Source organism: Monodelphis domestica, chromosome 1 (genome assembly GCF_027887165.1).
Source record: "Monodelphis domestica isolate mMonDom1 chromosome 1, mMonDom1.pri, whole genome shotgun sequence".
In the NCBI taxonomy this organism is placed as follows: domain Eukaryota; kingdom Metazoa; phylum Chordata; class Mammalia; order Didelphimorphia; family Didelphidae; genus Monodelphis; species Monodelphis domestica.
In genome coordinates, this window is record NC_077227.1 from 351,932,207 (window position 1) to 351,958,589 (window position 26,383).

Below are 26,383 nucleotides of genomic sequence, written 5' to 3' on the forward strand. Positions count from 1 at the left end.
TCTGACCCTTTTTATAATGTTTGACTCTAGACAGGTCATTTAACTATCTGCCTCTTTATCTCAAAAATAAGAACAGTAACAGCCTCTACTTCCCATGGTTATTGTGCAAATCAAATGAATTATTTGTAAAGCACTTTGTAAACTTTAACATGGAGTATAAATGTTACGATTATTGTTTTTTGTTTGTTTGTTTGTTTTATGAAGAAGCAATGTGGTATAGTGAAGAAAGAACCAGCTATGCGATCAGAGGACCTGAGTTAAAAATCCTGCCTCAGATACTTAGTATCTCTGTTACCTTGGGCAAGTCACTTAAACTCAGTGGTCTTGTTTCCCTCATCCATAATACATGGGTATTGGACTAGAAGACCTAACTTTCCTTTCAACTCTAGATTTATGAGCCTATAATGATCTGAGCAAAGAAGTAGTTTGAGGTAATATAGGTTAATTGGGGCAGCCAACCTCCTGATTCCTAGTTCTATGTTCTTTCTAGCTGTGGAAACTGATGCACAGAGTCCACCCTAGGCTGGAATATTGGTTTAGAATGTGGTCAAGAATGTTGGTTCCATTGCTAGATATTTGCTTAGACAATGTCATTACCTCTTTCCATAGTAGAAAGGAAAAAAAATATGAGATTCAAAGTCATAGAATCTGGATTTGAACCCTTAGCACTATCATGTGACCTTGGGCAAGTATTTGGTTTTATTTTTTAAAATCATCTGCACCTCAATTTTCTTATCTGTAATATTTATCTGTGTACAGTAAGACATTATGAATGAAGAATTCAGAGAAAAGAGAGATTTGTGTGAACTAATACAAAGCAAATTAATCAGAACCAAAAATAATATGTATAATGTTGACTCTTTAAAATAGTATTTTGATGATCTATTATCATCCCTGTACTAGCTCCTCCCCTTAAGGTTTGTTTTGAGGAATAGGTATAAAATATTAGAGAAAGTTGTCACTTTTTTATTTTTAAATTTAAAAAATATTTCCTCAGTTACATGTAACAATTTCCATATAAGTTTTCTAAGGTTATATAATCCAAATTGTCTCCTTCCTTCTCTTCCCTATCCCTTCCTGGAAATGGCAACTATTTTAATCTGGGCTGCACAGGCATTATCATGCAAAACATATGCTTCCATACTGGGCATTGTTATAAGAGAATATTCATATAAAACCAAAACCCCCTAAATAAAAATACCAATAAACTAACATGGAAAACAGTATGCTTTGATCTGCATTCCAACTCCAGTAGTTATTTCTCTGGAGGTGGAAACCATTTCTTGTCATAAGTCCTTCAGAACTGTCTCCAATGATTGTGTTGCTGGGAACAACTAAGTGTTTCGCTGTTGGCCATTGTAGAACATTGCTGCCACTGTACACAATGTTCTCCTAATTCTGTTCACTTGTTCAGTCTATTCAGTTCATGTAGGTCCTTCCAGTTTTTCCTGAAATCATCCAGTTCATCATTAGTTGATTTCTATTAATTTCTCTGTCCTTGTCCCAAGAGTTGGGTATTCCTCAAATGAACTTTTAGCTGTGGAGTCTATCAAAGACTCTGGATGTTAGAGTCACCTGCCTCAAGGGTTGGTATGAGCAAAGAGCCCAAGCAGGATCCGAGCCTGCCAGAGAGCTGGTCTTACCTGCCCTGACTCATCAATCCACTCCCTAGCAAGCATTTAACTTTTCTGAGTTGTCCTCAGACTTGAAGTCCCTGGTTTTTCCATCTCTAGTAATTCCGAGTTACAAAACCAATTAAGGATGCATTTTACTGGGGATACTCAGAGGTCAGACATGCCTGCCAGCTCCAGGGGTATCATTTTATTGATGGGACCTTGAGACATAGCTGGGTGATTAGACTACTCTGACAGCATCTTGGGATATAGTTCTTTGTCTTTAAGTTTATTTTCATCAGCTGGAAATAACAGTAACATTTTGGTTCATGCTTTAAGGCTTGCAAAATACATTCCACAGATTCTGTGGTGTTGGCAGTACAGGTATTATCATATTTTAACAGATGAGAAAGGTAAATAGTTTGCCCATGATCATCATATAGCTAGTAAATGTCAAAGGCGGAGTTTGAGTGAGACCTGTTTCCTGACTCTGGGCCCTATATTCACCAAGTCTTATATGGGACATTTCCAGTGAGAAACACTGTGTTGGAATGGGAGAAATACAAGATAGGGAAACACTATCCCTTACCCTCAAGGAATTTATAGTCTAGCTGGTATATCGAAAGTGAAGTAGAAGTCCGAGAGAGACCGGGATTCTAGTCCTGACTCTACCTTCAGTGTCTCTGGCCCTCTTGTGGCTCAATTTCATCATCTACAAAAAAACAGGGTTTTGCATTAGACGATTTCCCTTCTAATTTCTATCAATGATCATCTAAAGTTCCCATCCAGAAACTTGAATGAATGCAAGATAGTATGACTCTTGGGGGATAACTAAGTGACTCAGTGGATTGAGAGCCAGTCCTGGGTTCAAATCTGACCTCAGATACTGCCTAGCTGTGTGACCCTGGGCTAGTCACTTAACCCCCATTGCCCAGGCCTTACCACTTTTCTACCTGAGGACCAAAACATAGTATTGATTCTAAATGGAAGGTAAGGGTTAAAAAAAAAAAAGATTGTATGGCTCCCATTCCATGTGCTCTAGGAACGCAGGGAAGGGAAAAACCCATTTTTTTTTCTAAAGTTCTTTTCAGTTAAGCTTCTAAAAAAATATTTTAAAATTAAATAAATTCTTTTCATCTTTATATCACTCATTTCCCATTATATGTATTCCCCTTATGACAAAAAACAATTAGGCAAGAATACCTGATACAGAGACTATATCTGACAATTTATATTCTATTTAGTCTCCAGCTTTCTTGCTTTTGAGGGAGTATATATTTCATTGTCTCCTTTCTGGGACCTTCATTTTCCCCTCCATTGGTTTTTCTCTCACTTAAAATTTGATTTCCCTTAGTGATCTTAAATTTAATTTTTGTTGTCATAAGTTTTGTTTATGTTTAATGTACTCTGCATCAGTTCATACAAATCTTTCCATATGTTTCCCACAAATAACTTATTGTACAAAATAATACTCTATCACATTCTTAGTCCTGCCCCTCCCATCTCCCCCAGTTAAGAGGTACCTCTTGCTTTTTAAATTTTAAATTTCATTTTCTTTGCTCCCTCAAAGAGTGAAATGAATAGTTTTGGTGCATATTATATCTTTGTTTCTATCTTTGATGTCTCTGGAGTATATGTAGTATACTCCATACAGTAGTGAGTTTGCTAGACTAAAGAAGTATATATTATTTGGTCACTTTTTGTATAATTACAACTTGATATTTGGAATAATTGAACCAGTTCAAAACTTCCAACAATGTATTGGTATGCCTATTTTTCTTCCAAAAATTAACTATTTCCAACTTTTGTCTTTGTTAAAAGATGTAAATGAGGTGGAATCTCCTATTTATTTTGATTTCTTTTTCTCATTATTAGTGATTTGGAATATTCTTTCATGGGGTTGTAAGTAACAGACTTGCAACTATTTTCTTTTTTTTTTAATTAATTAATTTTTTTTAAACCCTTACCTTCCGTCTTGGAGTCAATACTGTGTATAATAATCCACCAAAAGTCCCAATGAACACACAGTAATAATAACTTCTGTGGCCAACCACGGACCCTGCGGACCACATGTTTAGAGTGTTTCTATTCAAACTAGAAGTTAAGAGGAAAATACTCTATACATTTATGTTTGCTTAACATTTTCTGTTAATCTATATTTGTATTTGTTAAGAGAGTCCTGGACTCAGAGATGAGTTTCTATTTCAAATTCTTGACACTGTGTGACCTTGGGCAAGTCACTGAACCTCTGATCCTCATCTTTCATCATCTTTAAAGTGAAGATGAAAGACACCTGCCTCCTAAAGTTGTTATGAGGATCAAGTGAATGGCTTCTGTCTACTTTAAGGTCCTAATCTCTTCCTATACTATATTTTTTTCCCTTAACAGGGAGTTGTAGTAATGGAGAAAGAAGTGGCTCCTGGGATCTGGTTCCAACTTCCCTGTTATAAAAAGATAGGAAGCTGCATCTATAAAGATGTATGTGAGACAATTGACTACTTCATTCCACCTGGAGTGCCCTGCCCTGAGCCTTTCCATACCTATGGCCTACCCTGTCACTGCCCCTTTAAGAAGGTAAGTCCAGTAGGAGAAAGAACACTATCCATATCCAGAGAAAGAACTGTGGGAGTAGAAACATGGAAGAAAAACATGTGATTGACCACATGGTTTGATTGAGATATCATTGGTATTTTTGGCTTTAAAAGATTACTCTACTACAAATATGAATAACATGGAAATAGTTTTTGAACAACGTAAAAATTAAAATTAGATCTCAATAATAAAATATTATATTAAAAAGATTTATTAATGATCATTAAAAATCAAGGAATAAAGAGTATACAAAATAAAGACCACATGCCTATGGCTGATCAGCCATTTCAAAACGCCTGCCTTACCACCACCAAGCTCGGGACAGGAAGTAAAAAGGACAAAGTAGGTCTGCCCTGTCTACAGGAAGTACATAATGACAGGAAGTCAGTGGGCTCCCAGGAAATGAAGTTCATTTTTAGGGTAACAGATTTTTAATTATACATTCCCCCTTGGTGATCATTGGGAGACTAGTCTCCCCAAATGGTCATTTAACATAATCAAATTTTAAATTACAATAATATAGGGATAAAAGGAAAAGACAACAAAACCAATGACTGCTTGGTGCACTGACAAAAAGCCAGTTGGGGGAAGTCCCCTTTGGCATAAGAGTATACATACAAAACAATTGCATTCAATCCCACACAGTTCAAATCACCACATACCAAAGTTCACTCTGGATCTTCTGGTGCAGCTTGTGGTCTGTGGAGGCATCTTCATGGTGTCTTCTCCAAATAGTTCACTTTCTGGATTTGGAGAGATAGCATGTTTCTTAACCTAAAATTACTCTTAAAAGAATTTAAACTTTGCATTTTAGAATAACAATGCTTTACCCCTGAAGAGGGTGTTGAAAAACACAGGGATCACTTAGGGATGCACGGCTGAGTTATGAGGAATATGATTAATTGGCAAGAGAAATCAAAAACATAAAAAAATCCAAATAAAAGAGAAAAGATAACTTCTGTATGAAATATAGACTATCAAAGTCTTATGTGAAAAATTCTAAGTAAAGGAAAATAAACCTATAACAGGTCTTTGAATCAGGGCCCAATTAAAGTGACTTAAGCAATTATGCACTTACCCAATCAGTAACCAGAACTACAGAAAGATTGCCACACCATGAAAGACAGAATGGGGACTAGATTATAGGAGCCAGGTAGGAGCCAAATTTGAGATACTTGGTAGAATGTGGGATGAGAAAGAGCTGCCTTTGACATATGTCAAAATAGCCCCAACCTTGAACCCCAAACAAGTTCAAGTCCTCTTGTCTTGGCTTAAAATTTCATAAATCCCATTGGGATTGGTTGGTCTCTTTGACATTGTGCTCAATTGGCACTATGCAGTTTAGCTTTGTGCTTCTTTGGCACTGTACAGTGCCTTTTTTTTTGTATTCCCTTCTCCTGGAATCAGACAGAATCATTAAGCAAAGTCCCATAATTTTTTAAACAATCAATGGCATTATTTTTATAGTCTAAAGCTTTTTGGATATGCATTAATATTAGAACAAATGTATTTTAAATTTATATTACTGCAAAATCAAAAAAAACTAAAGAAAACTCTTCTCAATACTGTTGACATACGCTTTAAATACAAAAAGAAGAGAAAAATAAAACTGAAATAGTATAGTGCACATGCAAGCAAAAACAATAATAAAAATTTTAAAAATCAAAAATATATAGCTTACAATCATTGACACACTGAGTCAGCTAAGGAGAGTTAGAATACAAAGATTTCTCACCAAAAAAATGATATCCATTTCCTTTTTTAACTTAACCACTGTGTGAGTACAAACAATTTTCAGAATAAAACTGTAATACAATAGATAATGCACATTCAAGGAAGTACCAAAGTCCCCAAAATTCACAATAGCTCAGTTAATTGCAATAGCAAACAAACCCACTATCATATTTCATATAAGTTGCAGTATGACAAAAAAAACCTATGAGCTGATGGATATTTGTCACAATTTTTATGAATGTAGCAAATCTTTCAACCTTGGCAAATATATTTTTAAACAAAGTAAAACTTATTTGGGTTTAAAATATCACCAAGAAATCTAGATTGTTTTGGAGGAAGTAAGTTAAACTGAAGAGTTTTGCAGGAGCTCTTTTTGACTTCCTGCTTCATAGAAACACCTTGGTAAGAACATTTCTTTGTTTCTCTACTTTTAATACAACATTCTTTATAATATAAATATTAAAAAATCATCCATTCAGAAACCACTAATTAAATTATTTCTGAATACCCCTTAGAATTAACATTTAAATTCTTAGCTCATTAAATTTTTCAAAGGTTGTTAGCCAGGTTGAGTCTATCCATCAGCTATCTATGTGACAATTAACAAATGCAAAATGGGGGGAAAAAAGCTGTTTATGGGCTTTTATAATATTTTGTTCAGTAATTATAGGGAGAAGGTAACAGAATATATCTAATAGTTAAAACGCAGTAGATTGAACTGATTCATTGTAACAGAATAGTATTGATCAGATTAATATATGAACTTAAAACAACAAAATTAAATCATAAACAAAACAATCAGCAAAATACAATAAAAATATAGAGACTTTAGTTAAAAAATGGAATCTGAAAAGGCTTAAAATTTTCACCTCCAATCTCTTTAAAGTTCTTTCCCTGGTATATCCCATAGTGAGGGAGAACATGGACTTGAGGAATCCCAAAATGAATGAATCTTAGAGACTGGGCAGGCCCAAGTGGCAAGGGAGATGAATTTCTCCCCTGAATCTCAGGCAAGATAAGTGAAAAGATCAGTGCACTCATGAATGGTAGAAGCTGTTTGAGATAGGCAGGGTACTGCTCCTTCAAAAAGTATGCCATGCTTGTAATTTACTTCCTGTTTGGAAGAGTAACTCCCTTCTTCCCTTCCACCCTGAGATAAAATGCTAGTTTCCCCAGTCACATGGAGAGGAAGTTAGGAGACTAATCGTTACCTAGGGAAAATACGCCCAGTTTTTACCAGTTGCCCAGAGAGAGGCTTCAAGAACTCCTAGCTTCTTGGGGGAAGCAATCAGCAGCCCACAGGATTAGCAACAGTGGTCAGGGTCAGGGTGGTGGCTAATTCAGGAGCAGGAGTAGGAGCAGGGCTGGAGATCAGGAGGAGGATTGCCAGAGGCAACAGTGAGGAACTGAGGAACATGGGCTCAAGCAGAGTCCCCCAGCTAAAAATAGCCTGGAGAGCAACTGGGCAAAAAGTCGGGGAAGAAAAAGGCAGCAGCTTCAAGGAGAATTTGGAGTTCTCTTGGAGTTTGTGAGGGTGGGTGTGTATGTGGGGTGGGCGAAAAGCCTTGGCAGGAGAAACGTGGCTTAAAAAAATTTATATAGGCTATATTTAAAAATTGAGAGTTTCCCCTCCAGCTTATGGGTACCATCAATGTAAGAATTAAAATTAAATGTCAATAATAAAATATATATTTTAGGAGATTTATTAATGATCATCAGAAATCAAGGAATAAAGAGGATACAAAATAAAGACCATGTGTCCATGGCCGAAGGAATTTCAAAATGCTTGCCTTACCACCACCAAGCTTGGGACATGACATGGGCAAGGTCCAGTCTCACTTGTGACTCCAGGGGTTCCCAACAGGTGGTGAACAATCAGTCAAGAAAAATAACAAATGGAAGACAGCTGTATCTTTATGGCCATGGGCATGCTTTGCATCTGATAGCTGCTTCACCATCCCCAGGCTTGGTGTTTATTTTTATACCCATTTTCTTGACACACAGATACATTACTTAACACACATGTCCAAATAAAGATATTTGGAAAAGTGATACATTAACTTTTAACAAATCACTTGATTAACATTTTATAGTCTTGTTATAGCAGTTAAAATTAGGTTTTCTCTGATAGAAGTATTATATTTTATGAGGTTTATTAAATATTAAGAATTTAAGAAAATACAAGTAAGAAAGCACATGCCTAGGAGGGCCGAAAGGCCCATTCAATTTCACCTACATCATGAGAGACGTGTCTGCTTGGAAGCAGAAGTAGGAAGAGTGCTCAGTAGGCTTTTACAGCCAATTAAATAGACATTTTGATCTCGCTCAGGTGGAAATCTCAGTGAGATTAGAGGGCATCTCGGGAACTAGAACAAGGACTTCTAGAGATTGAAGTCCGGGGTTCAAATCTCCATTTTTACATTTCCCCGTATGATCCTCATTGGGAAAAATAATTTTTCCCCAAAAGGATCATGAAAACATAATCAATTTAAGGATTACAATAATTTGAGGATAAGAAAAAAAAAAAGAACAAAACCAATAATTGCTAGATACATTGACAAAAAGCCAGTTAGGGAGTAGTCCCCTTTGGCATGAAAGTATAGATACAAATAAATGAATGTTCAATCAACATTCCCAACAACCCAAAGTTCATTCTTGATCTTGTGTAGCTTGTGTTCTGGAGGCTTCTTCATGGTGTCTTCTCCAACAGTTCAGTTTCTAGATTCAGAGAGGTAGCATCTTTACCTAAAAATTCTTCTTAAAAGGAATTTAAACTTTGCAATTTAAATAATAATATTTTTTACATTTCCCTGTCTTGAGGGTGATTGAAAAACATGGGATCACTTAGGGATGCATGCCTGAGTTATGAGGTATATGAATCTATTGGCAAGAGAAATTAAAAAGACATCAGAAAAATCCAAATTAAAAAGAAAATTACTGGATGAAAATATAGACTATCAAAGTCTTATGTGTAAAAATTCTAAGTAAAGGAAAAGTTAATCTATAACAGGTTCTTGAATCAGGGCCCAATTAAAATGATCTAAGAAATGATGCAATTACCCAGTCAGTAGCCAGGACAGCAGAAAGTTACCACACTATGAAAGACAGAAAAGGGACCAGATTATCTGAGTCAAGGAGGAGCCAAGTTTGGGGATACTTGTCTGTAAGTATTTTCAGAGTGAGTGTGGACACAAGGAAGGCCTATGCCTTAACAAATGTTAAACATAGCAATCTCGAGTCTTCACACTAGGTTCAAGACCTTTGTATTGGCTTGGAAGTGCATCAATCCATCCTGGATTGGTTTATCTTTGGCCCTATGCAATGTCTCTTTTGTATATATCTTGTCCTGGAATCAGACAGAATCATTAAGCAGAGCCCCATAATTTTTTAAACAATTAATGGCATCATTTTTATAGTTTCAAGTTTTTGGGGGCATGCATTAGCATTATAGCAAATGTATCTTAAACTTATATTACTGCAAAATCAAAAAGTTAAAGAAAATCTTAATGCTGGTGACATGTGCTTCAAATATAAAAAATAGGAGAGAAAAAATATTAAAAAAACCGGAGTAGTATATTGCACATGCAAGAAAATATAATAAAAGAGTTTTTAAAAATACAAATGTAGCTTATAATCATTGACACACTGTGTCAGCTAAGAAAATATAGCATACAAGGCTTTATTTTCTCTTCATATCTGGTCATGATCCACTGTGAGTACAAGCAAATGGATTGAACGGTAGTACAAATATGTAGTTATCAATATCCCCAAAATTCTCAATAGCCCAATTAATTACAATAGCAAACAAACACACTATAATTTTTACATGAGTTGCTATATGGCATTTTAAAAGCCTATGAATTGATGGATATTGTCACAATTTTTTACAAACATAGCAAATCTTTCAACCTTGGCAAATACATTTTTAAACAAAGTAAAACTCATTTTGGGTTTAGAATATCATCAAGAAATCTAGAGATCATTCTGGTGGAAGTAAAATAGTGAGCTGAAGACTATAAATGAGAGGTGCTCCTTTTTTGGAGGCTTCTGGGGGTACAAATTCCCTGGGATTAGGTTGGGGGTTATAATTGTATTTCACTTCAGCTACTGGAGTGGGCCTTATACCTCGTGTTAGGGGCAGGCAAAAATGACCAGAGATTAAGAAAAATTCTAAAAATCATGTCTAAAAAACCCTTAAAATCAATTGAGATATTTAGCACATTAAATTTTCCAAAGGTTGCAATTTTCTGATGAAGTCCATCTATCCTCTATGTGACAATTTACAAAGTCAAAAATATAAAAGCTGCTTTTTTTTTTTAATATGGGACTACTCAATGTTTGTTCAGTATAGTTATAGGGGAAAAGCGACAGAAAATAGCAGTAGTTAAAACTCAGTACATTAAAATGAACAGTGTAACAGAATAATATTGAATGCAGTAGTATATGAACTTAAAATCCCAAAGTTAAATCTTAAACAAGACATATCAGAAGATGCAATAGAATACAGAGATTTTTATAAACCACTGGAGTCCGAAATGCCTTAAAAATAATCTCCAGTCTCTTTAAAGTTCATTGGATTTTTATCCATTTAGATGCCTATTGTCGGAAGGCAGAAGATTGGTATGGGCTAGGCAATGGGGTTTAATCGACCCGCTCAGGGCCACACAGCCAGCAAGTGTCTGGGGCCAGATTCTAACCCAGGACCTCCCTTCTCTAGGCCTGGCTCTCAATCCACTGAGCCACCCAGCTGCCCTCCCATAGTGAGTTTTTTGAATCTCAACAAATGTCAAAGAGGTGCAGGGAGATGAATTTCTCTCCTGAATCTCAAGTGAGATAAATAAAAGGACCAGTGCACTCAAAAGATATTCTTTGAAATATGCCATGCTTGTAATCAACTTTCTGTTTGGAAAAGTCACTTTCTTCTTTTCCTTTCTTTCTCCCCTCCTGTGATCCGCTGTCCCCAGTCCACGGGGAGTCTAATTGTAGCCTAAGGGAAATTACCTCCCCGTCTTTACCAGCTGGTAGAAATGAGTCCTGGGCCTGGGGTGATGAGCGGTCTGCTCTAAGGCTAGAGTTTTCTGGGGCTCACCAGGTGATCAAGATTTGGATCCGGACGCTGGGATCAGGAGCTGAGCCGGCTGGGCCAGCGGGAAGGGCTCAAGAAAGTCCGAAGCAGATGGCTGCAGGCCAGAGCTGATCAAGATGCTTTTCTAAAAAATCATCTTGGAGAAACATGGCTTAAAAAACAAACAAACTAGGCACTTTTAACGGCTGAACTAAGTTACAGAAGATTGAGGGTATTTCGTTATCCCTTTGTGGTCGCCAAACTGTAGCAGTTAAAATTAGGTTTTCTCTGCTAGAAGTATTATATTTTATGAGGTTTATTAAAGATTAAGAATTTAAGAAAATACTAGTAAGAAAGCACGTACTTAGAAGGGCCGAAAGGGCCCATTCAATTTCACTTACATCATGAGAGACGTGTCTTCTTGGAAGCGGAAGTAGGAAGAGCGCTCAGTAGGCTTTTACAGCCAGTTAAATAGAAATTTTGATCTTGCCCAGGTGGAAATCTCAGTGAGATTAGAGATTAGAGATTAGAGATATCTCTAGAGCAAGGACTTCTGGGGATTGAAGTCCGGGGTTCAAATCTCCATTTTTACATTGTATTGTGATTACAGATTCTTGACAGCAAAAAAAAAAAAAAACATTCACACAAGATAAATGATTTTGTCACATTTTCTCATTACCCTGTGAGAAGTTTTTGAACTTACAATCAAGGAAATCTACTTATTACTTTTAATAAAAAGAAATAATCAATCAAAAGTTCTTAAAAGACAGTTCAACAATCATATCATTGAGGTTGAGGGGTACTGGGAACACAATTCAGATTTAATATTAGACTGGTCATTTTTCAGGGTTTACTAGGGAGTTTCTGAGTTACTTTTTTGTGAAATCGAGTCACTGAGGTATATTGAAGCTTAGTGTACTTGTAGTGTACCTGCACATATTGTATGGGCCTTTATGATTGATTTGTGTGTTGGCTTCATGAGAATAAGTTTCTGTGAGTGGGAAAGTTCTGGGCTTGACCTGTAGCTGTGGTTATTTTTATTTTTTTTAATAAACCCTTACCTTCTGTCTTGGAATCAATACTGTGTATTGGTTCCAAGGTAGAAGAGTGGTAATGGCTAGGCAATGGGGGTTAAATGACTTGCCCAGGGTCACACAGCTGGGAAGTGTCTGAGGTCATATTTGAACCCAGGACCTCCTATCTCTATGTCTGACTCTCAATCCACTGAGCTACCCAGCTGCCCCATGTAGGTGTGCTTTTACTAGAAATTATGTACCTAAGTAAAAGTTAACCCATGGTAGTCTTTTGGGATTGGGTTTGAGGGTCTGATCTTTTGGTGATGTTTTGGGGAAGTAGGGTATTGGTATTTTGCTCTTGCATTATTCCTTCTGAGACTAGGGGGAAAGATAGTCATGTCAATTCCATAGGTAAGGAACATTGATGAGAGAGGTCATGCAAGGGGGAATAGAGTGGGCAGTCACATCTTGCTAAAGGCCATTCTGTGGCCTCCTTAGCTACCACGCATGACTTTGTCAAGGCATCGTGGCCTGATGGCTCCCAGCAGGGACAGGAAGTAAAAAGGACTAAGTAGTTCTGCCCACTCAATTTATCCCCTGTCTACAGGAAGTACATAACAACAGGAAGTCAGTGGGCTCCCAGGAAATATAGATCTTTTTTAGAGTAACAGATTTTCAATTATACAACAATGATACATGTATAACCCAGTGGAATTGCTCGCCAATTCAGGGATAGGGGAGAAAAAGAATATGAATCATGTAACCATGGAAAAATACTCTAATTAATTTTTAAAAAGAAGAAGGTAAGTCCCCAAGGTCACTTTGCATAGCTGATAGGAGAAGGGAGTGTTGGGTAGTTCTCAGGCCTGGATCATTCTAGTTTCTATTTGTTCTTTTACTACCTGTGAGTGTCTAAACTGGTATAACCCATCTCAACTGTCCTAGGGGCCACCTGTGACTCTATGGGAATTCAGGAATCACTAGAGTAACTAAAGAGATTTCTCTTAATTGCCCCATCCTGGCTTGCAAGGAAAAATGGGTCCCAGTTACAAGTAGGGTATGGGGCCTGGAAAAGAGAATGATGGGTGAGACACTGAGGTTCTGTGGTTCTGTGAGGACAGCTTAAGAGAGTTCTTTAATTTGAGGCCTGTTGACCTCCTAAGGGTGAGTGAGAATTCTGAAAACTACTGTTTGCTATCCCCTTTTTCGGAGCCTCATCAGGGTAAGCAATTTTGGGGACTCAAGAAAAGGGAAGCCTAGAAAGAAGTGAAAAAAAATTATAGTGGCTAAGGGAAGTGGGTCACCATTGACAGGAAGCCCTCAAATGCGCCTCTGGTTGTATGTGCATGTTAGCCTTAGAGAGAAATATTTTCCATGTCTGCCTGTGATCCTGGAGAGTTAGGAGGAGAGAACCTATTGTGCTGGAGCTTTCAGGGAAAGACAACCTTTTTAGAAAGACAAAGAAAAATCCCCTCCCTGACTCTTGGTCCTCATTTATCTCTCCACAGGGTACCTACTCCCTGCCTAAGACCGTCTTCCAAATACCTCCCTTGAAGCTGCCCCCTTCTCTCAGCAGTGGCACCTACCGTGCTCACATTGTTCTAAGCAATGGAACGACACTTCGAAACACACGTCTGGGCTGCTTCAAGATCATGATTACTCTCAAGGAGGCATCACGGCCCATGCCTGGAAAGAGTGACCATTGAAGTTGACCTTCCCTTTTCACCATTCCCAAGGACTTCTTGGTTGCCCATCCTTCTTCCTGGGGAATGATTTTATTGCTAAGCTACTGGCCCTCTGCCAGGGACCTCTGTTTAGAACAAAAGTCCCACTCCAGCCACCTGTGTTGGGCCTCCCTGATTTCTTTATTCCCAGGACAGCTGCCTCTCTGTTCTTTTGTCTTCCCACATGGCTCAGGCCTCTTGCTCTTCTTCATAGGGTTTATGAGAGGCTAAGTGGAAGCAGGTCCTAGGATTTTTCTCCCATGGGGAAACTGATTCAAAGAACTGGCCTATTTTTTAGGATGCAAAAGCATCTTCCTCATGGCATTATTTCTTTTTAGCATAGGATTTTTAAATGTAACTAATAATTAATATTTTAAAACAACTAACATTTAAATAGTTTACAAAGGGCTTTATATATTTTTTTCTCATTTCAGTGATCTTCCTACTCAAACTTCTAGTGAATTTTTTCCACCCTCCTTTGGGGGGGCTTCTGAATGAATCTATTTCCATGTTTTCTGGAAAAAGAGCAGACAACAGCAGGTACATAAAATGGATCTGGAGACCCCTTAAGGAGGGGTCCCCAGGGCTCATCTTCCTGGACAGCTACCCTAGCTCATTTTAAAAGTGTCTGAGTTGGTAATCCAGCTGGAAGGCCCTGTTATCAGTGACTATCCAAGTGACTTTCTTTCCTAACTGTGGAGTGAATGGCCTGGGTGTCAGGCTCCAGGCTCCAGGCTTCAAACTCCAAGCCCTGTGCATGGACCAAACCCAACCATAGCTCAAGTTGCCCTGAAGTGATGTCAATTTTCTGAGAACATTTGCCAAATCCCTTCAGCTAAGGAGGCAAGCCCTGCAGCCTACATTAAGCCCTTTTAAGGGATGGGGATATGAGGTTGGGGGGAAGCTAGAGTCTGAGGTGGGTCAGTCCTACTTCTATGTGGGTGACCCCAAGACTCGGGGTTCATTGTAAATTAAGACTGGACTAAAATAAATTTCTATTTACTCTTCTATAAGTCTTGTATCCCTACATATATTTATATATATATATATATATATACACACACACACATATATAAATTGGTTAAAGGGAGCTTTTTTGGATTTGTTCCTCTAAGAATTCTGGATAACTGCTTTTTCTTCAGGCCCTACTCCTAGCCTATCTCAATTACACAGCTCTCTCTTCCTCACCTGAATGGCCAGGATGCTGCTGCCTGGAGGAAAATACCACCAAGCTTCAAGGAGTCAATCCTTCAACCACCAGCAAGAGTAACTGTTGCCCCTGGAATCATGCCTAGTTTCTCTTTTGCTATAAACACAATATTGTACTAAGTTCTTTCAGTTATTTTACTTTAATTTTTAAAGTTCTTGTTGTGATTATTGTTGTCATTACAGTGTTCTATCCTGTTATTCTGGGAAACCCTTGGTTTGATCGGTAGGTTGTCTCTACATTGTCTTCAAAATCTGTATGTTTTGCTTGCATACTGTGCATATTTTCTTTTCTTTTTTTTCTGACCCCCTTGGCTCTTATTCACTCCCCTTAGACCCCTTCTTTCTCTTTAGGGTTTTGTTTTTGTTCCTATCCTGCTTTATCTAGTTATGTATTTCTTCTTCCTCTTTTTTCCTTTCAGTCAAATGTATTCCTTCTTCCTCTCCTCCCCTTCAGCTAGTCCTAGTAATTTTATTTCATTTTTTAAAAATCCTTACCTTCCATCTTGGAATCAATACTGTGTATTGGTTCCAAGGGAGAAGAATGGTAAGGGTTAGGCAATGGGGGTTAAGTGACTTGCCCAGGGTCACATGGCTGGGAAGTGTCTGAGGTCAGATTTGAATCTAGGACCTCCCATCTCTATGTCTGGCTCTCAATCCACTGAGCTACCCAGCTGCCCCTCTATTTCATTTTTTTATATTGCTTTCCACATAAGATTTCTCTCACTCATTATCAGTTTTCTCTTTTCTCTTTACCCTTATTCTCTGATTTATGACTCCCAGAATTTCCTGGTCTCTCTCTTTTCTTTGTACTTTTTTTCTCCTTTAAATCCTTACCTTATGTCTTAGAATCAATAATGTGTATTGGTTCCAAGGCAGAAGAGTGGTAAGAGCCAGGCAAGGGGGTTAAGTGACTTGCCCAGGGTCACACAGCTAGGAAGTATCTGAGGCCACATTTGAATTTAGGACCTCCAGTATCTAGGCCATCATCTCAATCCACTAAGCCACCTAGATATCCTCCTCTGTATTCTGTTGTTTTTGTTTTTAACCCTTATCTTTGGCTTTAGCTGCCCCACTCTGTATTCTGTTTATATTCAAAGCTTCCAAGGTATTCATTCAAGGCTTTGTCTTCTAGATAACTAGATGCCACTGCCTTGTAGGGTTTACCTAATGGATTCCCTCTTTCTATTTTGCTTTACTATCAGAATAATGATAGTTATTGCAGGTGTCAGAGTACACACTGCCCTCTGATAGGGTACATCCCTCCACTGATCTATACCCTGTCTTGTAGGCTTTTTCTACATTTGCCTGGAAATCTCCCTATATCAACGTGCTCCCACTCTATTAAGTGTCAGTTATCTGTAGGGGTTCCACATTTCCTCCCTTTCCCAGAACAAGTAGACTTTTCAGGGACAAATCCCCCAGCCACATTCAGTGTAAGATCTTCTTTCCCCTTCACCCATAAGAGCGTTCATTAGTAGACCTCCACACCCCCACCAAATCTCCAAAGATAGTACTCCTTTCCCCCCCTTCTCCTTATCTACTCCACTGCAGACTCTTCTTTCTGAAATCACAGAGGTCCCTTTCTCAATGCTAACCCTAGATCTGACCCCAGTGCAGCACTCACTCCTCTATTCCTTGCTCCAATTTTATCCTGTTTCATACACCCTCTCATGTTGTAATTTTTTTAGTCCCACAAAAACAGCATTCACCTGTAGGCAGGGTATTGCCAGATTCTGTCTCCTCCCTGCCTACCTCTATGTTGTTTCCTCTAGACAAATTTTTGCCTTTATCCCTATGTTCTTGGTGGTATGTTTAGAAAGAAGTCTCTTACTGGACTTTCTATTATCACTATTGCTGGGGCTCTCTACCTTTTCCTGCAATTCTGCTTGGCATGTTCAAATAATCTCTTTAATTTTTGTTTCTAAAAATGTTTGAAACTCTTATTGAAATGTAGGATGTTACACATTTGCAGGATAGGTCACCATGAGATCCATCTTTGAGAACCAGTGCCCTTTGAAAGCCATTATTCCATTCTCTCTTCCTTTTTCTAGTGAATACAGAATAATCTTGCATTATTTGCTTGTCCTTTCCTTTTTATTTGATGGTCTTTCCTCAGATAATTTAGAGAATTTATTTCTGAATTATTAAAATTAATGACTCTGTGGGTTGGAGTTTATAGGCTTTTGTTTTTGTTTTTGTTTTTTTTTTCCTAAACCCTTACCTGAAAAGTCTACTTGTTCTGGAAAAGGGAGGAAATGTGGAACCCGTGGAGGTAACTGACACCTAGTGGAGTGGGAGACCTTGATATAGGGAGATTTCCAGGCAAAGGTAGAAAAAGTGGAGGGATGTGCCCTATCTGACACCTGCAAGAAGGTAAGGGTTTAGAAAAAAAAAAAGAAAAAAATCAATACTTGTGAATGGTCCTAAGGCAGAAGAGTGGTAAGGGCTAGGCAGTGGGGACTAAGTGACTTGCCCAGGGCAACACAGCCAGGAAGTGTCTGAATCCAGGTTTGAACCTAGAACCTCCTGTCTCTAGGCCTTGCTCTCAATCCACTGAGCCACCCAGCTGCCTTGGTGGGCTTTTGTTTTTCTGGAGGCAATCTGTGAATTCTTTCAATTGGAATTTCATTTTCTGTGTTTGAAGTTCAGGTTAGTTGACATTATTTTCTTCATTACAGTGTTAAGATTTTTTGTTCTATCCTGTTATTCTGGGAGACCCTTAGTTTGATCCCTAGGTTGTCTCTACATTGTTTTCAAGATCTGTGCATATTTACTTTTGTTGTTTTTGTTGTTTGCTTCTCTTCTAAGGTTGTCCTTTCATTCTCAATCTATTCTTTGTTTCTTTGGTGGGGTTTGCCATTGTAGATTCAAGTTTTTTGTTTTGTTTTTTGTGCTGCTCATTATTTTTGGTGTGAGGGACATTAATTTGATCTGCTCTTATATTTCTTATTTCTCTTAAAGCACTTGAAAAAACCATGTTGAGGCTCATGTTCTCATTCCACAGGATCCTCTGTCTCATTAAATTTTTGATCATTTTCTTTCATTTTGCAATATTTATTCATAGATGACTGAAGTCATTTATTAGATCTGGAGGCCATATTCCCTTCTGTTGCTATTTTTCCTATTAATTTGTCTGTTTATGTTCAAGGTCTTTGAGATTTGCTCCTAAAATCATTTGGCTCTTTTAATCTCTCCCCAACTCTCCCCACTAATTTTATCACTCAGTTCCTAATTCCTGTGGTTTCCTTGGGTACTGGATGTCAAAGCTTCAAAGACTCCTCCCACACTGGGCAATTTGTGGTTTGCCTGCATAGGTCTCTGCCCCAACTGACTTATGGTCAGAAATGTTCCCAGCTGGATGCTATGCTCCTTTCCTCAGATGGGTGGCATGCTGCACAGCTCCTCACATGAAGGAGGTCCTGTCGTAGTAGTCTGTTCCATTCCCTCTATTCCTTAGTTCTCTGGCCCAGCACCAGCAATTTGGAGCTTTACAGCACAGGTTGCAGCTCTCAGCAGGCTTTTGTACCTTAAGAATTGTGCCCAAGCTGGATGTTTGGGACCAGAATGGAGCCAGTGTGTCAATGGCATTTGAGAGAGCAAGGGGGAAACTGGATGCTCAGGGAGGTTAAATGCCTTCCCCAAGATCACCTCAGAAAGTAATTGTCAGGTAGGATTTGAACCTAAGTCTTGATTCTAGAGCCAAAATTCTTCCTATTTGGGACCACACTACCCAGCTTATTTGTATATTCCTTTCAGTTAAAATTTGAGCTAGTAACCTCAGATGTCTCAGCTCTGTGATTCTGTGATTTTATGAATGGGCCTGGTTGTGAAACTCTTTAAATTAATTAATTTGAATAACAGCCTTATATGTCATACTTTGTAGCTCAATCTTGGCTCATACATACACCAACCAATCAATTAGTTCTTGAGTACTAATTCTCTGGGGATGCAGAAGGCAAGATTTTTCTCCCTTGGGGTTTTTTTTCCACCTGTAACAATTTTTATTTATTTATTTTTACATTTTATGATTCATCTTATGACAGAGGACACGTACTATCACACAATATATTATTTCCATGTCTGTCATGTTGTAAAAGAAGACACATTGCTTACACAAGGAAAAAAAAAACTCATGGAGGAAATAAAGCAAAGAATGGGCTACTTCAGTCTGCATTGTGACTGTTAGCTCCTTCTGTGGCGGTGGATAGAAGATGTCTTTTCATGGATGCCAGTCTGGTTGGAGAGAAGAGCCAGCGCTGGGCTTTGCTGACCCAAGGTGCACACGCTCATCTCCTGATTCACCTTCCTCCTGGCTTCTGTTGAAACCCAGTCTTCTTTAGCACTCTTGCTCCTGCCTGTCACCCCTTCCTTGTCTTCTTCAGCTTCGCTGATAACCGACCTGCTTTCCTCTCAAGCAGTCTCAGAATCTGGCTCATTGTCGCCATCTTCTGGATTCCCCCTTTCACTGCCTTTCCCACTATCGCTTAAACTATCCAGCTGAAAACTACAAGAGAAAAACTTGAAGTCTTTAGAAAGGTATCCAGCTCCCTTCTACAGATATGCACAATGAAGGCCAGAGGAGTTGGGAAAGGACTTCTCCAAAGCCAGGCTATAATTCATTGGCAAATATGTTCTCACTCCAAGCCCTTCTTTTATTTTTGAGCACACTGATTTCCACCCCCTTTCTTCCCATGGACAGCATCTTCCTTGCTTTACTTGAAGGCCCACAAGATGAAAACAACTGACCTATCAGTGACTACAGGTCCACATTCCAATGTTCTCACAAAGATATCAGTCTACTTAATGTCTCCAGTGAATAATTAGATTCATAATTGAGAATCTAATCATTCCTAAGAAGTGACATTTCCTATTGTGAATTTGGTTTCAAGAAAAAATTGGGGGGTGGGAGGGTAGCAATTGGTGACATGATGGATAGAGTGCCAGGCCTTGATTTGGGAGGACCTGGTTTCAGATCTTCCCTCAGACACTTCCTAGTTGGGTGACCTTGGGCCAGTCACTTAATTCCATTTGCCTAACCCTTACCCTTCTGTCAGAACTGATACTAAGAGAGCAGGTAAAGGATTTTTAAAAAGAAAAAATTGATGGAGTAAAGATCTATAACTTGGTTTGGGAATATTATGGTGTGGAAACTCCTGTTGATGATGATGAGTAATTTCTATTTGTAATCATTTTAGTGTTGATTTTTGTAAGCACAGATAGGTTGTGACTTATTAGTCACCTAGCTGCTATGGGATGGGATGAGATGGAACTTGAATCTTGAATCCAGGTTTCTCTGGCCCGGAAATAAGCTCTTTATAAACTTCACCAATTCTCTAATTACCAAGATTTAATAGTAGATAATACCTCTCCAAGTTAATCTTAAAATCCTGGCCAATTTAATAGTCTAAAACTTTACTGACATTGATACATCAATTCTAGTCCCTGCTGTCCCAATAATTATAGCAAATGAGTTCCTCTTTCTGCTTCAGCTTACTTATTTGTACAATAAAGAGTTTGGATTGAACAAGCCATCTAAGAACTCCCTAAGAAAAAAATCCCCAGGGTCAGATGGATTTACAAGTAAATTCCATCAAGCATTTAAAGTACAATTAATCCCGATATTTTACACTGGCAAAATAGGAAAAGAAGGAGTCCTACCAAGTTCTTTTTATGTCACATATATGGTGCTGACACCTAAACCAAGAAGACCCCAAACTAATAAAATTATAGATCAATATTCTTAGTGAATATTGATGCAAAAATCTTAAAATACTAGCTAAGAGACTACAGCGATATATTACAAGGATCATTCACTATGACCAGGTGGGATTTATACCAGGAATGCAGGGCTAGTTTAATATGAGGAAAACTATCAGCATAACTGATCATATCAATAACCAAACTAACAGAAATCACATGATTATCTCAATAGATGTAGAAAAAGCCTTAGACAAAATGCAACACCTATTCTGATTAAAAACACTACAAAACAGAGGAATAAATTGGTCATTCCTTAAAATGATAAGTAGTTTCTACCTAAAACCTTCAGCAAGTATCATCCGTAATGAGGATAAGTTAGAAGCCTTCCCAATAAGATCAGGAGTGAAGCAAGGATACCCATTATCACCACTATTATCCAACGTTGCATTAGAAATGCTAGATTTACCAGTAAGAAAAGAGAAATTGAAGGAGTTTAAGTGGGCCACAAGGAAATTAAACTATCACTCTTTGCAGATGATATGATGTTATAAAAGTACTTAGAGAATCCTAGAGAATCACTAAAAAATTAGTTGAAATAATAACTTTAGCAAAGTTGTAGGATACAAAATAAGCCCACACAAATCATCAGCATTTCTATAGGTCACCAATAAAGTCCAGGAGCAAAAGTTAGAGGGAGAAATTCCATTTAAAATAACTCTAGCCAATATGAAAAACTTGGGAATCTACTTGCTTAGACAAACAGCAATTAAATGAACACAATTTTGAAACACTTCGCACAAATAGATCTAAACAATTGGAAAAAAAATTAATTGCTCATGGGTAGGCTTATCTAATACAATAAAAATGAGAATTCTTCCTAAATTAATTTACTTTCAGTGCCTTCCCAGTCAAAGTATCGAATAATTCATCTGAAAGAACAAAAGCAAGAACATCAAGAGAATTAATGAAACAAAATGTGAATGATGGTAGCTTGGCAGAACCAGATCTCATACTATACTATAACCATCTGGTACTGGCTAAGAAATAGAAAAGTGGATCAATGTAACAGATTAGGAGTAAATGATGTTTATTATTAGTTATTAATTAGCTATGTAGTCTAATTACAAGTAGAGATCAAGACCAGAGCAAGGATTTTTGCCCTGTCCCCTTTAAGACAAGAGCAAGGGGAAAATCACTGTGGGCTCTTTAAGAAGATTTGCACGTTGGGAAGGCAGTTCCAGAAGTTGGAGGCTGTCTCTTGAACCCTCTCACATGAGGAGGTTGCTGGAGATTATTCTCTTTGACTATGTTAGTGATTTCTGTGAGAGTTCATTTTGAGAAGCTGGTTGAACATCTGTGAAGCTGAAGAAAGTTGTTTGAGATTGAGAGCTTTTCTCCCAGAGAGAGATAAGCTGCTAGGAGGGGACTCTGTTTCCTCTCACTGGAATGGCCTTAGTGTCTTGCTCCCTGATGGGAGTCAGACAATCTAGGGATCTAATAGTCAGGTCTGATAGTTACCTGAGGCAGCTTGTGGATTTCATAGATATTTTAAGGAGTTACTATAAATTGAAGTTCATAATTTTAGAATAGGCTAATAAGATGGAATTAAATCTGTAGTTAGTGTATGAAAGTGTAGTGTCTACTTTAGTAGTCAAAGAAGACATCCTGTGAGGGGTTGTTTGGATTCTGGGTTTTAGTTAGAAATATTAGTAATAGGGTAAGATATTTCCTACTTTATTTCTACCTCCTTTATCCTATCCCTGCCTCTCCTCATGGTTAATAATAAATGTGTTAGATTAAGCTGTGTCCAGTCAGTTTATCCTCCTCCTTCAATGTAGATACCCTGACAGCTTTAGCCTATATTTACCACCTGATTAGTATCAATCAGCTATCAATATCTATACCCCATACCAAGATCAATATTACTCATAACAATGGTCTCAGCAACCTAATGTATAACAAATGCAAAGGTCCCAGCTTTTGGGATAAGAACTCACTACTTGACAAAAACTGCTGGGAAAGCTAGAAAACAATATGGCAGAAAGTAGGTATAGATCATTATCCTCACACCCTCACACCTATACCAAGATGAGATCAAAATGGGTATAAGATTTAGACATAAAGGGTGATACCATAAGTAAATTAGGTGAATATAGGATAATTTTCCTAGTAGATCTATGGAGAAGGAAAGCATTTTTGACCAAACAAGAGACAGAAAACATTACAAGATGTAAAATGAATAATTTTGACTGTTAAATTAAAAAGGTCTTGTATAAACAAACCAATGTAACCAAGATTAGAAGGTAAACAATATACTGGGAAAAATTTTCCCATGACAAATTTCTTTGATAAAGGTCTCATTTCTCAAATAGAGAACTAAGTCAAATGTATAAGAAGACAAGTCATTCCCCAATTGATAAAGGGTCAAAGGATATGAACAAGCAGTTTTCAGAAAAAAGAAATCAAAGCTATCAATTGCCATGGGCAAGGTCCAGCCTCACTCATGACTCCAGGGGTTCCCGATAAGTGGTGAATGATCAGTCAAAAAAATAACAAATGGAAGACAGTTGTATCTTTATGGCCATGGGAATGCTTTGCATCTGATAGCTGCTCTGCCATTTTTTTTCTACCCATTTTCTTGGCACACAGATACATTATCTAACATACATGTCTAAATCGAGATAATTGGAAAAGTTATACATTAACTTTTAACAAATCACTTGATTAACATTTTATTGTGATTATAGACAACATAAAGGTTTCACACAAGATAAATGATTTTGTCACAGGTGGCTTAATTTTCTCATTACCCTGTGAGAAGTTTTGAGCTTAAAAAAATCAAGGAAAATTACTTAGTGCTTTTAATAAAAGAAAATAATCAAGAGTTCTTAAAGGACAATTCAACAATCATATCATTGAGGTTGAGGGGTACCGGGAACACAATTCAGATTTAATATTAGACTGGTCATTTTTCAGGGTTTACTAGGGAGTTTCTGAGTTACTGGTTTGTGAAATTGAGTCACTGAGGCACTTCAAGCTTGGTGTACCTGTATGTTTTTTATGGGCCTTTATGATTGATTTGTGTGTTGGCTTCATGAGAATAAGTTTCTGTGAGTGGGAAAGTTCTGAGCTTGGCCTGTAGCTGCAGTTTTACTGGGAATTATGTACCTAAGTAAAAGTTAACCCATGATAGTCTTTTGGGGTTGGGCTTGAGGGTCTGATCTTTTGGCGATGGTTTAGGGAATTAGGGTACAGGTATTTTGCTCTTGCATTATTCCTTCTGAGACTAGGGAGAATAATAATCATGCCAATTCCATAAGTAAAAGATGTTAATGAGAGAGGTCATGCAAGGGGGACTGAGTGGGCAATTACATCTTGCCAAGGGCCACTCTGTGGCCTCCTTAGCTACCACATGTGACTCTGTCAAGGCATCATGGCCTGATGGCTCCCAGCAATCAATCACATAAAAAAATGTTCTAATTTACTCTTGATTAGAGAAATGCAAATTAAAACAACTTTGAGGCATCACTTCATACCCATCATATTGGCCTATTTAATAGGACAGTAAAGGAAAGTGATGTTGGAGGGGATGTGTCAAAATTGGGACACTAATGCATTGTTGGTGGAGTTGTGAAATAATTCAACATTCTGGAGGGCAATTTGAAAACTATGCCTGAAAGGCCATAAAGAAATTCAACCCCTTTGATTCAATAATACCACTACTAGGTTTTGGTCTCAGAGATTTAAAAAAATGCAGGGAGGACCTACTTGTACACAAATATTTATAACAACCCTTTTTGTGGTGGCAAAGAATTAGAAATTAAGGTGAAATCTGTCAGCTGGGAAATGGCTGAACAAATGATATGATGGTGATAGAAAACTATTGTGCTATAAGAAATAAATAGGAATATAGGAATAGAAACAACTTGATCTTATTGAAGTCCTTAAAGAAGAAAATTAAAAAAAAAATGTTTTCTTTCCCCTCTCTTATTTACCTTTTCTTGTTTCTCTTGATTTTTGTGTTTGGATTTCAAAATTTCAGCTTAGTTCTGGTCTTTTCTTTATAAATACTTGGAAATCTTCTATTTTGTTGAATGCCCATACTCTCCCCTGGAAGTATATGGTCAGTTTTGATGGGTAGGTGATGGGTTGTAGAGTCAATTCTCTTGCCTTTCTAAATATCATATTCCAAGCCTTGTGGTCCTTTAGTGTGGAAGCTGCCAGATCTTGGGTAATCCTGATGCTCCTTGATATCTGAATTGTCTCTTTCTGGCTTCTTGCAACATTTTCTCCTTAGCTTGGAAGCTCTTGAATTTGGCTATTATATTCCTAGGGATTGTTTTTTGAGGATTTAGTGTAGAGGGTGATTTATGGGCTCTTTCAATGTCTATTTTGCCACCTTTTTAAAAAACATCAGGGTGGTTTTCTTGGATAATTTCTTGTAGTATGATGTAATAGTTTCTGTTTATTTCTGGGTTTTCAGGTGGACCAATGATTCTCAAATTGTCTCTTCTAGATTGGTTATCATGGTCAGTCATTCTGTCAGTGAAATATTTCACGTTTCCTTCTATTTTGCCAGCCTTTTGACTTTGCTTTATTAATTCTTGCTGTCTTGTGAGATCAGTGGCTTCTAATTACCCTATTCTGGTTTTTAGACTGGTTTTCTGCTATAATATTTTGATTTTCCTTTTCAGTTTGGCCTATCCTGCTTTTTATGGCTTCCAACTGTTTAATTTTGTCCTCCAATTTGCTTATCATTTCATTTGATTTCTGGGCTGATGTCTCCAATTGAGTTTTTGTCTTTTAAATTATTTTCTTTTTGAACTATTTCCCACTTTTCTTGGCAAATCTCTTCCATATTTCTCATAATCTCAGATTTAAAGTCTTTAGGAGCTTGTGACCAATTGCTTTTTTTTTTTGAAGGTTTGAATGCATTTACTTGTTTGTTGTCTTCTGCTATTTCCTCTGTAGTCTGGATTTTTTCACCATAAAAATTATCCAGGGTCAGTGCCTTTCTCTTGTTCTTTTTGATGGTTGAAGGTTGCATTTCTTGGGCGTTGCTGGCCATTACTATGCTGGTTTGTCCTCTTCCCAGTCAGAATTCTGAGTGAGGAGGGAAGGCTCTCTGTGTATGGAGCATGCTTTTTGACTGAGTCTACTTTTCGGGTCTCCATAGCTTCTACTGTGTGCTGCCCCTCTTCACTCCATCTCTGTGCCCAAGGTTTGCACTCTTTAGCCTCCTGGGGTCTCAAGTCTAGCTGCTTTCAGGGTTAAGTCCCTGGTGTTCTTGGTCAGCTTCCAAGGCCCTAGAGATTGCCCCTTGCTCTCTCTGATCCTGGCGCCCTGGCTCTGGCTCTGTCACCATAGGTGGGGTGGGAGAGGATTGATCAACTCATGTTTTGGTGGGAGCTTTTTCACCCCCTTATAGCATGGAATTGCCCAAATCCCACATACCTTCAATGCTGTGCCCTACTGTGGAGTCCCTTTGTTCATCTGAACTTGTTTTTTGTTTTTACCTTTTGAGGTAGTCTATATTGGTCGGTGGTGAGGAGAGAGGAAGAGTCCTGCTTCTACACAGCAGCCATCTTAACCTGGAAGTCTTCTGCAAGTTTTTGATCTGGGTTTGGGTCCAAGTAACCAGCTGAGAAACTGCTATTTCTGAGTGACATAGCTACAGGATCCCCTTTGGTCTAGGATTCATGCTCTGTTTCTTAGGGTCTGAGATGTTCT

General features: G+C 38.0%; 1 protein-coding gene across 1 annotated transcript in view; it reads left to right on the forward strand.

Annotated features, from left to right (window-relative positions):
• GM2A (ganglioside GM2 activator) overlaps window positions 1–14,754 on the forward strand; it is a 50,793-nt gene extending 36,039 nt beyond the window's left edge. The window contains exons 4-5 of the mRNA XM_007473901.3: window positions 4,002–4,187; window positions 13,529–14,754. Coding sequence (XP_007473963.1) covers window positions 4,002–4,187; window positions 13,529–13,726 — 384 coding nt within the window. The 3' untranslated portion in view covers window positions 13,727–14,754. The remainder of the gene's footprint in view (window positions 1–4,001; window positions 4,188–13,528) is intronic.
• Window positions 14,755–26,383: the final 11,629 nt, after the last annotated feature.